This window comes from Euleptes europaea, chromosome 1 (genome assembly GCF_029931775.1).
Source record: "Euleptes europaea isolate rEulEur1 chromosome 1, rEulEur1.hap1, whole genome shotgun sequence".
Classification (NCBI taxonomy): domain Eukaryota; kingdom Metazoa; phylum Chordata; class Lepidosauria; order Squamata; family Sphaerodactylidae; genus Euleptes; species Euleptes europaea.
The window spans coordinates 19,868,466-19,882,167 of NC_079312.1; the positions used below are offsets into that span (position 1 = coordinate 19,868,466).

General features: G+C 46.9%; 1 protein-coding gene across 1 annotated transcript in view; it reads left to right on the forward strand.

The window, feature by feature from the left end:
* The window catches only part of SKIC2 (SKI2 subunit of superkiller complex), a 45,561-nt gene that overhangs the window by 18,073 nt on the left and 13,786 nt on the right, over positions 1 to 13,702 (forward strand). The window contains exons 15-23 of the mRNA XM_056851391.1: positions 930 to 1,029; positions 2,555 to 2,767; positions 3,435 to 3,545; positions 3,629 to 3,740; positions 5,730 to 5,848; positions 6,995 to 7,132; positions 8,329 to 8,466; positions 10,987 to 11,100; positions 12,504 to 12,666. Coding sequence (XP_056707369.1) covers positions 930 to 1,029; positions 2,555 to 2,767; positions 3,435 to 3,545; positions 3,629 to 3,740; positions 5,730 to 5,848; positions 6,995 to 7,132; positions 8,329 to 8,466; positions 10,987 to 11,100; positions 12,504 to 12,666 — 1,208 coding nt within the window. The remainder of the gene's footprint in view (positions 1 to 929; positions 1,030 to 2,554; positions 2,768 to 3,434; positions 3,546 to 3,628; positions 3,741 to 5,729; positions 5,849 to 6,994; positions 7,133 to 8,328; positions 8,467 to 10,986; positions 11,101 to 12,503; positions 12,667 to 13,702) is intronic.

Here is a 13,702-nt window from a genome sequence, read left to right on the forward strand (position 1 = left end):
TGCAGCAGCACCATCCTGCCTGTGCTCCACAGCACCCAATATAATAGGCATGCTCCTCTGATCCTGGAGAGAACAAGCATGCATCATGATTAGTATCCACGAATAGCCCTCTCCTCCATGAACATGTCCACTCGCCTCTTAAAGCCCTCCAAGCTGGCAGCCATCACCACATCCTGGGGCAGGGAGTTCCACAATTTAACTATGCGTTGTGTGAAAAAATACTTCCTTTTATCTGTTTTGAATCTTTCACCCTCCAGCTTCTTCAGATGACCCCATGTTCTAGTATTATGGGAGAGGGAGAAAAACTTCTCCCTGTCCACTCTCTCCAAACGATGCATAATTTTACAGACCTCTATCATGTCTCCCCTCAGCCGCCTTCTTTCCAAGCTAAACAGCCCTAAGCGTCTTAACCGCTCCCCATACGACAGTTGCTCTAGATGACCGAGAGCAGGGGTGTCAAACTCATTTGTTACAAGGCCCGGATATGACATAAATGTCACTTGGTTGGGCCAGGCTGTGCCTTGTCAGCCCGGAGTGGTGGTGGTGGTGGGGCTACGATGCCACAGAGTCCACCCTCCAAAGCATCCATTTTCTCCAGGGGAGTTGATCTCTGTAGTCTGGAGATGAGCTGTAATTCCAGGGGGTCTTCAGGTCCTACCTGGGGGCTGGCATCCCTAAGGAGGCCAGATATGCTAATTTTCTATGTGAGGACACTTTTTTTGCATGTAGGTATGTTCAGGTATGTGAGCCGCCCCACCTGTGGCAAATCCAAGGCACAGGCTTATCTCCTTAATGAGAACTAGGCCCAGAGGTCCTCCAGACAAACTCTCAAGGACTTCACTGTTGTTGGCACCTTAGAACTCGTCTGCCTTTTAACTCTGCGCACTCAAAAGGGCGTAAGAACCGACCTCTGCTTTCCCCCCCTCCAGGTACTATGATGCCATGGAAGCCAAGAAGGAGCGGGCCAGCAAACATTCTCAGATGTTTGGAGCCAAGCAGCCTATGCACCCAGGAGCTGGGCCAGGGCAGGTATGCCAGCAGGTGCATCGGGACTGGAGGATGCTTGACACCTTTCCCCCAACTCCACCCCTGACCCAGAAACCTTCATTGTTAGGTTTTGCCAACAACCTGGAGGGGGAAAAAAGTCTTGCCCTTTTAAGAGAGGTTTAAGGAAATGGGCAAGCGAAATTTTTCATGTCATGAAGGTAAATAATATAAGAAGAAGAGTTGGTTTTTATATGCCGACTTTCTCTACCACTTAAGGGAGACTCAAACTGGCTTACAATCACCTTCCCTTCCCCTCCCCACAACCCTGTGAGGTAGGTGGGGCTGGGAGAGAGAGCTGTAACATGTCCAAAGTCACCCAGCTGGCTTTGTGTATAGGTGTGGGGAAGTAAGTCCAGTTCACCGGATTGGCCTCCACCACTCATGTGGAGGAGTGAGGAATCAAATCTGGTTCTTCAGATCAGAATCAAACCTGGTTCTCCACTGCTCCAAACCACTGCTCTTAACCATTACAGCACGCTGGCTCTCCACTTTGTAAATAACATCCCGTTAAGCCTCTATTCAAGGGGCAAGACGTTTCTTCTCCAGATTGTTGGCCATCATATTTGTTCTGCCAAAGTTTCCATAAAGAAATTTGGGAGCAGTGCATTCCCTGGATTACTATAGCAGCTCCCAATGGTGCCTGAAACTCCACTGCCGTGGTTTTTTTTGTTTTTTTTTTGGCACATACTCAGTTTTGCAGATCCCCAAAGTATAGTTGTGAGTTACCCTCGTTGCCCAGATTTGGTAATCCGCACAGGGGCCACCCCTCGATTGTTAGCTATGGCGATGCTTAAATTGGCTGATAAAGGGCCAGATAATTGACTGAAGAGATCTTTCGTGGTAGACAGCCCTAAACTGGCTTGTTGCGGTGTGCTTTTGAGTTTTAGCTACCAGTTGGGACTTGAAGCAGCAGCAATGGCGAGTGGGATGAGAGAGGGGAAAAGGGAAACTGAATTAAAGGAGCAGGTGGAAGTGATGGGAAAGAGGGAGAGCTGCCTTAATCGGAGTGCTGCTCCTTGGCATGTATGTGTAGATTTTATTTATATCCCACTTTTCTCCTCAGTTGGGACCCAAAGCGGCTTACAACTTCACTCTTCTCTCATCCACTTTATTAGCACAATGGCAGCCCTGTGAGGTGTAGATTAGGGTGAGAGACAGCAACTGGTCCAAGATCACTCGGCAAGCTTCCATGACAGAGTGGAGATTTGAACCCGGGCCTTCTAGTCCAACGCTAATCATTAAACTACGGCCCAGCAGCAACTGTGGGTGCCGACCAGTGCCACCAAACAACCTACTTAAAACAAACTTGTGCCAATTTCACTGAGTTTAGAAGGTTAAAAGGGGCCTCGGCACAGGGTGAAGCTGGTTCCAGCAGCTTTGGGGATGTTGAAAATAAGGGACTGGGGCCTGAATCTGGGAGCCTCTTTCTCGTTATTAAAACGTTGCTGAGTCACCTAACAAAGGGTGTCGGCCTTGAGCAAGCTTTGCGTCTTGGGATTCCTGTCAGGACAAGAACATCTGGCTCTCCCTCATCGACATGCTGCGTAAGAAGGACCAGCTCCCAGTGGTCGCCTTCACTTTCTCTCGCAATCGCTGTGATGACAACGCTTCCATGCTCACCACCGTCGACCTGACCACGACTACGGAGAAGAGTGAGATCCACGTCTTCTTCCAGAAATGCATCTCCCGCCTGAAGGGCACCGACCGCCAGTTGCCTCAGGTAAGAGAGATGTGGGCCTTGACAACATAAAAGCTGAGATGCTGGCAGTGATTTAAGATGTATGGTGTAGTGTCCATGGGAATTGGGCTTCTTGGCATGGAGGGGGCCTTATTATACCCAAGGGGGGGGGCAGCTGACCCTCACAAAAGTGTGAAAACGTATGCCTTGTTAAATTGGCAACCAGGAATTTGACTTTCTGTCATGTGGGAAGGCAACTGGGCCTCAACAAAATGGCTACCAAGAAGAAGAGGAGTTTTTATATGCCAACTTTCTCTACCACTTAAGGAAGAATCAAACCTTCCCCACCCCCCAACAGACACCCTGTGAGGTAGGTGGGGCTGAGAGAGTCACCGATGTGTCTGAGGTATGAGGAGCAGATTTCAACACGGCCCCTGAGACCTGAGTTGAGTCTTCAATATGGCAGCCTCCTCTTTTGGCAGTTGGGAGTAAGCTGGGTTGCTGCCAGAGCTGTGTGGCCTGAGTTTTCAAGAAGCATAATGGCAATCGCTTTCAGCTGAGAGGAGCAGAGAAACCTAAGCTAATAGCAATAGGCTTCTTGAAAAGGCATGAAGGAGCGACAGTGCTATTCTTGGGCTTCAAGAGGTGGGCAGGCAGTCTACTGGGCCCGGCCTATGTTTGTAACTGCCTGGCAATTTTGTGCTTTCAGGTTGTTCACATGGTTGACCTCTTGAAGCGCGGCATCGGGGTGCATCACAGCGGCATCCTGCCCATCCTCAAGGAAGTGGTGGAGATGCTGTTCAGCAAAGGCCTTGTCAAGGTGAGTCTGGTAGACCTCATTCAGGGTGAGGGCTGCAAGAGCACAGGGAGACGCAGGAACTCAAATAATCTTTCTCTGGTCAGATCCTCTTCGCCACGGAGACGTTCGCCATGGGGGTGAATATGCCCGCGAGGACTGTGGTCTTTGACTCGATCCGCAAACATGATGGTGCTAACTTCCGTGACCTGGTGCCAGGTAGATAAAATGGCTCTATATCTCTGTATCCGAGGGTATCCTGATGACATTTTGCAAATAAGATGGCCAAGCAATTTCTGGTCCAAACATTTGCCTTCCTTTTTCTGTCTGCCAAGTGGTTGTTTTTTTTTGGGGGGGGGGGGTGCCACGTACCTGGTAATGATGGGGGGTGGGAATCTCCTAGTGATGTTCCCTGTCCCCTGCCCTGCCTCAGTGGAGCAGTGGAAGGCAAATGGGGGGACACACACACCATGTTTTTAAATTGTGACTTTTTATGGGTTTTATAATTGTGCTTTAATTGTTTTTTTATAATGTTTTATTTATATTGTAAGCCTCCTTGAGTTCCGCAAGGGAGAAAGGCCACCAATAAATGTTTTAAATAAATAAATATTGTATCTCAAATATTCCTTTTCCTCACACACAAGGCGTCGTGCAAAGTATTGAATTGATTGAGTCAGTACTGTGTATTCCTTCCTGTTGGGTGGACATTTTCCAGGAAGTCAGGAGTGCAACTTCCTCCATTTTAAAATAGCCCCTGGGGTATCCTAGGAGAAGACTGAGGTGGTTTTTTAAAAACTGTAATGATTTTCTCTGTTGTGAAAATGGACATTTTCCATGCTGGGGTGGTTCCTGCCCCTGCTGAATCCACCTAGCAAAGTTTGAAGCCTTCCTCCAACGTAAGTGACTTTTCCGTTGGAGGAAGATTCAGTTAAGGTGGAGAAAATTTCGTTAGACTGGAGGTAAGTTCCTTGGAGGATGGCTGGATCTACCTCAGTACTTGTGATTAAATGCTAATTTGCACAGAAATTAAATGTTAATTTGCACAGAATAAACACAGAATAAACAAAAGAGTTTCCGTCTAGACATTAGAAAGAATTGTCTAACAGAGCGGTTCCTCAGTGGAACAGGCTTCCTTGGGAGGTGGTAAGCTCTCCTTCCCTGGAGGTTTTTAAGAAGAGGCTAGATGGCCATCTGTCAGCAATGCTGATTCTATGACCTTAGGCAAATCATGAAAGGGAGGGCACCTTGGCCATCTTCTGGGCATGAAGTATGGGTGTGTGTGGGCGGGGGAGGTAGTTCAGAGTTTTTTGCATTGTGCAGGGGGTTGGACTAGATGACCCTGGTGGCCCCTTCCAACACTATGAATCTATGATTCTATGAAATGCACTACTGAAATGTGAATGTTCGTTGTGTTCCTGAGCCATACACTTAACAATCAATGAAGCGTTATTTATTTACTTGGTATCGGTTTCACTTTTGCAGAGACTTGATTGTAAATTGCAAATTTTAGAAACAGTGGGGGGAAAACAGTATAATACATTCAGCAAACAATACAATAAAAATGGATTACAAGACATAGAAACAATGCGATAAAACCAGGTACAATAAAACCCAATGCAGTTAAACAACACAAAACTGCCTAAAAAATTTCCATAAACATTAAAATTGTGATCCTATTGACTCTTTTTGTCAGTACCCTCCTGAGCAATATGGTGCTTTAAGTATACAGGTCAAGTATTCCTCATCCAGAAATCCAATATCCAAAATGATCCCAAATCGAAAACTTTTTGACTGCCCACAAAGGTTCTTAAAATGGCATGTGTGCAGGTTGATTGGCCACGCCAACGGCAGGTTCCCCACGAATGCCCCACATGCACAATGTTATTAAAAATACTGTATAAAATTACCTTCAGGCTATGTGTATAAGGTGTATATAAAACATAAATGAGTTTTGTGTTGGACTTGGGACCCATCCCCAAGATATCTCAGTATGTATATGCAAATATTCCAAAATACAGAAATATCTGAAATATGGAACACTTCTGGTCCCAAGCATTTCGGATAAGGGATACTGAACTTGTATTTCCATTTTTGTTCGTGCATCACTGGATCCAACCTGATATCTGTAGATCCCTAGTTGGCAACTAGTTTTTATGGGCCCTTTTGAATGACGGGAGAGGTGACGAGCCCGTCTCTTGTCTCCAACAGCCGAGTACATCCAGATGGCAGGCAGAGCTGGGCGCAGAGGTCTCGATACCACTGGGATGGTGATCATCCTGTGCAAAAACCAAGTGCCCGAGATGGCCGACCTTCACCGGATGATGTTGGTGAGTTTCTCCATCCTTGTTGGAATAAGCAAAGCAGCATCAGGGTAACCACACTGGAGAACCAGGTTTGATTCCCCACTCCTCCACAGGAGCAGCGGAGGCTAATCTGGTGAACCGGGTTGGTTTCCCCACTCCTCCACATGAAGCCAGCTGGGTGACCTTGGGCTAGTCACAGCTCTCTCAGCCCCACCTACCTCACAGGGTGTCTATTGTGGAGTGGGGAGGGGAAGGGAAGGCAATTGTAAGCCAGTTTGATTCTTCCTTAAGTGGTAGAGAAAGTCGGGATATAAAAACCAACTCTTCTTATTAAAACAGTGGGCCCAAAATTACATACTGTGTGAATTTAGAAACTGCCTTGCTGAATCAGACCCAGAGTTCACTTCGTCCAAATATCCTTGGTCGTTCACCGAGAGTTGTTTTTGCCCCGATATTCAGCTATTCTGCCTCTGAAGATGGAGGTTTTCTTATCTATGTTAGCTGATAGCTGTCAGTACACCTGTCATCCACGGATTTGTCTAATCCCTTTCTCGAAGACATGTAAGGCATGGAGCTATCACAACATTATTGATATGATTGTTTTATAGGGCTTTTTAATGGTTGTTTTAGGATGTTTATTCCTTTGTAAGCCGCTCTGAGCCTGGCCTTGGCCGGGGAGAGCAGGATAGTAAGTTGAAATAATAAATAAAACAAATAAACATGCCCCTAGCACCGAAAGCTACCCAAGAGTTGGGCCGTGACTACCTGGTACTGAATCACACCATCGGTCCATCGAGGTCAATATTGTCTGCTCAGATTGGCAGCCACTTTCCAGGGTCTCGGGCAGTGGTCTTTCATGTCACCTGCTACATGACGCTTTTATCTGGAGGTGCTGGGGATTGAACCTGGGACCTTCTGCAAAATGAGCAGTCGCACTGCCACTGAACCATAGCCCCTCTCCATTCAAGCCCCAGAATCCAAATATGGCAGTAGGGAAATAATTGGAAGCAGAAAGCAGGGACCACAGGTCAGTGGTAGAGAATGTGCTTTGCATGCAGAAGGCTCTAGGTTTAGTCCCTGGCCCCTAGAGAGCTGGTGCCAGCCAAATGTTTCCTTCTGAGGAACACTGCCGCTCATCCTCCTCCTTTAATGCTTTTTCCGTCTCCTCAGGGCAAACCGACACAGCTGCAGTCACAGTTCCGCCTGACGTACACCATGATCCTCAACCTGTTGAGGGTGGAGGCCCTTCGAGTGGAGGACATGATGAAGAGGAGCTTCTCCGAGTTCCATGCCCGGAAGGACAGCAAGGTGGGGGCAGCCGCGGGGGAGGAGGGTGACTCATCCGGGTCCGGCTGATGGGCTTTGGAGTCCAACAAGTGAACAGGCAGCACTATGTCAGCCTCTATGAGAGCCAGCGTGGTGTAGTGGTTAAGAGCGGTGGCCTCTAATCTGGAGAAGCGGGTTTGGTTCCCCACTCCTCCATATGAGTGGCAGAGGCTAATCTGGTGAACTGGATTTGTTTCCCCACTCCTACGCATGAAGCCAGCTGGGTGACCTTGGGCTAGTCACATAACACACAGTTCTCTCCGAACTCTATCAGCCCCACCTACCTCACAGGGTGTCTGTTGTGGGGAGGGGAAGGAAAGGTGATTGTAGGCCAGTTTGATGCTTCCTTAAGTGGTAGAGAAAGTCGGCATATAAAAACCAACTCTTCTCCTTCTCCTCCTCCTCCTCCTTCTTTTCCTTCTCCTCCTCCTCCTTCTTCTACTTCTTCTTTTCCTTTTCCTCCTCCTCCTTCTCCTTCTTCTCCCCCTCCTCCTCCTCCTCCTCCTCCTCCTTCTCCTCCTTCTCCTAGAGGGAGGCTGAGGGTGTCAGAGGAGAGGAGAAATAGGCCTTACAGTGGTCCTATATTCCAAAATAAGCACCACATTCTGATTATTTTACCAATGTTGTTATGGGGCTGGAACTTATTGATTTTAATGGAGGATTTAATCGATGTTGCTTTTATTGTATTTATCTTCTATGGAATTTTGTTGTAAGCCACCCCGAGGCTGGCTTTGGCCGAGGGCGGGCGGGTTATAAAACATTAAATGAATAAACAGGAAGCGGTAGGTCCTTGGAACCCAACAGAATTTCAGTACTGAGGGGGATATCTGTGGAGCAGAGCATCATGGGAATGAAGGCTTATGATGTGTGGGGATCCCTTTGTAGGCCAGTGTGGTGAACTGGAGGGTGAACATAACTTGAAGGTGATATATTAATTTAGTTTTAAAAAAATCAGTATCCCGTCTCTCCACATGTTTGCGGTGGCGAACGATGAGATTTCGAACAAACAAAAATCCCCTTAAACTATATCTAACCAAAGAACACATTAGTGTTCCCAGCCCTTCCTAATAGGGCCTCCAAATGTTTTGCTTTCTGTTAACGGATGTGGTGTTGGAGCAGTACGGGAAGGGTAGCTGAAGGCCCTTTTTGGTTTCTTTCTCTCTCCCTCCCGCTCCCAGGTCTACGAGCACAGGATCGGCCAGCTCAGCAGCACATTGGCCAAAATGGAGGCGGCCGATACGTCAGGACAGCTCAGTGATCTGCAGGAATATTACTTCATTGTCCGAGAGCTGCGAGAGACCAGAGAACTCGTTCAAGTATGGGAACGGGTTATGGGGCTTTTCTCTCAGGATGGGGTAGGGGGGCGTCTACCAGTATCCCCGGATCCAGGAGTGATTGGCTGGAGTGGGGGGTGGGCCTGTGTGGGGGGGATTGACAGGAGGACATCGCACCACCCACCCACCCACACAGCCAAGGCACGTGAGATAGTGGCCTGGGCTGGATGACAAACCTCTCTTGCTGTCATAAAATAACAAAGGAGTCTGTGGGCACTCTGAGAGACGTAAGGGCACTTTCGCACATCCTGAATAATGCCCTTTCAATCCCCTTTAACGATAGTTTGCAAGTAGATTTTGCCGTTTCACGCAGCAAAATCCAGCTGCAAAGTGCATTGAAAGTGCATTATTCGGTATGTGCGAAAGCGCACTAATGGATTTACTGAGGCATGTGTGGAAATATTTATTTAATTGCTCTATTTATTTATTTTTTAGTCGCCACTTACCCCAAAGGGTCTCGTGGCAGTTTACAAAGTTAAAACAGTATAAGTGAGTTTAAAATGTCATAAAAGTAAATAAATATAAAATTATTAACATTAAAATATAAAAACTATTAAAAATAAGTGGTTGGCACCATTCTACTAACAAAACACCCCAAACATACAGATTCCACTCCAAAGGCCAACTTAAATAATTCGGCCTTGCATGCCCTGCGGAAACTAAACAAGTCCAGCAAGGCACGGATATCATCTGAGAGGGCATTTCACAGGGTAGGAGCCACAACTGAGAAGGCCCTTCCCCTGGCGACAGTGAAGCAGATCAATTGCTGTGATAAGTGGCTATGTTTCTAGATCTTGTATTTCACTAAAAATTATGTTATCTTACTTAACCAGCCACTTCAAGCAACAACACAACTTTGAACTGTGTTAGAATTCCTTCTTATTGTGAATGCTTCAATAATATTAATAAAAAAGTTAAAAACCCACTAATATATATGGAATATATGAAAATTAGATTACATAGAAAAAATCTTAACAAATTATCAGATCTGAAATACAGAAAAAAATTACAATGAAAAATGCAGTAAAATTACATATCCACCCATGTGTCATGCCAGGGATAATTCTCAGACAGAACGCAAGCATGCCTGGCAAAGAATTTCCAACCTCTTACAATCTTAAGTCCCTTTATATACACTTCCAGAGGTTAATTGTTATGAGAACCAATGGAAATTGTTTTGAGAATCAGTGAAAAATTGTTATGAGAATCTTGCAATATTCTCAGACATCAAAAGACATAACATGTACCAATGAGACAAAATTTCCCTTAACAAACATCTTTCCCTAACCTTGATCTCATGTCAGACAAATAGATGACATAGGAAATAACACCCAAACATAGATACCATTATACATTCTCAAAATAAGTTCCCAGTTTTCACACTTTCATCTTCAAGGCTTATTAATCACTAAGACAAATAAGTCATCATTGGACTTGCTTATAATGCATTCACTTTAAAGCAACCACAAAGGCAGATAAATGTGTTTTTCTCGACATCTGTGTTTTTCTCTAAAACTACTATCAGCAACCTTGACAACCTTGTTTTGGCTATATTCCCAGACTTCAAATGATCATCCGATGCTTGGGAACATTGAAGCTGACCTTGCTCTGTGGTCCTTCAAATGCCTTCCAAACACCCCATCTTACAAACAACTCAGTCTTTCCCATGCAGGTCCAAATTTGAAGCCTAAAATCATTACTTGGAGTTTAAATCAAGGCTGCAGTTTGTCAATTATCTATACTTTTAACCATAAATGTATTGAAAGCCCTAACAACAGCTAACTGAGCCATCCTGGAGCCAGGCACAATTAGGGGTTTCAGGCTCTGTTGCTTTCTGGAATTAAGCTCGTGGTGGCTGAAGGAATAAGAGAAAGAGAGGGAGAGATGATTTCTACCATGGGATTCTAGACTTCATCTAGAACAGGGGCAACAGTATGGGGGGAGTATGTGAGCTCATTCTTTTACGTGGTGTCTAAGGGTTGATGCATGGGATTTTTGTTATTCAGGATTCTATTTCTCCACCTAGGTGAGGCATACATATTCAGAGGCTGCAGCACTCCCTTGGAAAACATTTTATTTTCTGTTATGTATTCATGAATATCTCTTTGGCAATGAGGACTAGAGCCTTATCTTTGCGTTCTGAGTGGCCGCTTGAAGGTCTCTTGATTCTAACGTGAGCCCTGCACTAGATAGAAAGCACCTAGCGGGGAGCGGGAAGTAGCAGGTTGCTACCCCTAATTTGAGCTCTGAGGGTGGGATGGGGGGGTGGGGCTAAGGGAGCTGGATTCCAGGACCCACTCTTCTGTAGAGGTCTGGGAGTGACTAATTTAAAGGGAGGCACCATGTAACAAAGCACAGGGTCTTTTCCCAGTTTAGTGTCCCAGTTTGGTTTGCAAGTAGGAAAGGAGTGAAGTGGGCAGAAATGGGCTTCTGGAGAATAAGAGGTGAGCTGCTTCATAGCTCCCCCCACCCATCATGTTCTTATGTTCTTACGTCATTTAGAGGCGAGTAATGGAGTCGGTGAACGGACTGAAGGCCCTTTCTGTGGGACGGCTGATTATAGTGAACAACCAAGAGCACCGGAATGCCCTGGGGGTGATCTTGCAGGTAACTGGGGCCGATGTGGGGCTTTCTGGATGCCATGCTGAGGACGCCCCGATGCAGTGTCACAACCGTCTCTGCCTATTCCTTGCCATTGTGTGTGGTTTTGATTTGTTGATTAAGACATGAGGGTGGGAGATGAGCTAAAAAAGGCCGAGGGGGGGGGCGTTCAGAAGAGATTGAGTGGCTATATTGGAGGCATTAATACCCAGTCTCCTGGACTGTGGGAGTCAGATTCCACAGACCCTTTCTTGTTTCTGAATAGGCAGTGAAACATAAATTGCTAAATAAATGCTGAAACATAAGGGGCTAAATAAATGCTGAAACTATCAGGCAACTGGGTTCTGTATGGCAGAGGAGGGAGGATATTTGGGGAGACTTACCAAGTGGCGTTGGCTGTGGAAACAACCTTGGGGCTCACCCCCCCCCCCAGCGTGGTGTAGTGGTTAAGAGCGGTGGTTTGGAGCAGTGGACTCTGATCTGGAGAACCGGGTTTGATTCCCCACTCCTCTGCATGAGCTGCAGAGGCTAATCTGGTGAACCGGGTTGGTTTCCCCATTCCGCCACATGAAGCCAGCTGGGTGACCTTGGGCTAGTCACAGCTCTCTTAGAGCTCTCTCAGCCCCACCTACCTCACAGGGTGTCTGTTTTGGGGGGTGAAGGGAAGGTGATTGTAAGCCGGTTTGATCATTAAGAAGTAGAGAAAGTCAGCGTATAAAAATCAACTACTACTACTACTCTCCTTCCTCTTCTTCTCCTCCTTCCTCCTCCTTCCTTCTTCCTCCCCCAACTGGAAAAACACCCCCATTCTAGCATGGATTATGTCTCTAGCATGAATATACTGCCTCTGCTCGAGCAAACTCAGTTTCAGCAATTGTGGCTGTTAATATAAATATCCACTATAAGTTGGTCTAAGCCCTGTAAACAAAGAGCCTCTCAACCTGGCCATGAGGTGCTCTTAGCTGGTGAGAGCCAGTGTGGTATAGTGGTTTGGAGCGGTGGACTCTGATCTGGAGAACCGGGTTTGATTCCCCACTCCTTCACATGAGCGGCGGACGCTAATCTAGTGAACCGGGTGGGTTTCTCCACTCCTACACTTGAAGCCAGGTGGGTGACTTTGGGCTAGTCCCAGTTCTTTCCCAGTTCTCTCTCAGCCTCACCTTCCTCACAAAGTGTCTGTTGTGGGAAGAGGAAGAGAAGGCTATTGTAAGCTGGTTTGATTCTCCTGAAAAGGTAGAGAAAGCTGGCATATAAAAACCAACTCTCCTTCTCCTTCTCTTTCTCCTCCTTCTCCCCCCCCCCCTTTAAATGATAAAAATATGGCGGGCAAGTGGCGCTACTTCTGGGCTGTGGGACTGGATGATGCAGTGCTTCAGCCCCTTTTCCAAACGAGGTTCTTGGGTTCCCCATCTCATCAGGTTTCTTCCGACATGGCCAACCGAGCCTTCAACTCTTTGGTGATATGCGAGAAGAGCCCCACCGAAGGAGATTCGGCTGAAAACCAGGGGAGTGGCATGATCACCCCTGCAGAGGTGCCACTTCCTGATGACCTTCTGCGCACAAGGCTCTTCCTCCCGGAGGGTAAGAGGGGGAGGCCTTTGGGGGGGGGGGAAGGTGTGATTTCTTAGCTGGTGGAGGGGTGGGTTTTTGTGGAGGGGGGTTAGCAGAGGCATAGCTCCTAAACTCTCACACTGCTCAATCTTAATACATAGAATCATAGAGTTGCAAGGGACCACCAGGGTCATCTAGTATAACCCCCTGCACAACGCAGGAAATTCACAACTACCTCCCCCCCCACACCCCAGTGACCCCTACTCCACTCCCAGAAGATGGCCAGGGTGCCCTTCCTCTCATGATCTGCCTAAGGTCATAGAATCAGCCTTTTGGTTGTCAGCTTGGCAACTGGGGAAAGGCCGTGACTCAGGGATAGAGCATCTGGTTGGCATACAGAAGGTCCCAGGTTCACTCCCCAGCATCTCCAGTTAAAGGGACTAGGCAGGTAGGTGATGTGAAAGACCTCTGCCCGAGACCCTGGAGAGCCACTGCCGGTCTGCGTAGACAATACTGACTTTGATGGACCGAGAGGTCTGATTCATCATAAGGGAGCTTCATGTGTTCGGACAGGTCCTCTGCCATGGAGCCACTCTACCCCCCACCCCATTTAGTTAACAACATTTTCCTAATTGCTATTGACGCAAGCGTCGCGATCACCGTTGCTTGATAATAGGATTATTCATGACATTCAGATTATTTAATAGAATTGTTTCTTGATTAACATATCACAAAAACATACAGATCACAAAAACATACAGCGACATCATACAAACACGGGGGGAAGCATTAACGCCAGCTGCAAAGGCAAAGGCATTAAATGTTCTTCGGAGAATTCAGAGGAGGAAGGAAGTGATCCGGACAGTCAGAGAGACCGAAATTCACGACGGATGCCATCCTCAAAATCTAGACACTCATCTGCAAATATTGCTGGCAAGAGCTGTCTTCATGAAAGCTAGAAGCGTGAAGTTCTCCCCCCCACACACACACTTTTGAAGATTTTTGTGTGTGAAAAAGCCAGTTTGGCTGGCAAGGTTCCCAAGATCCTTTTACGAGTGTGTGTCAC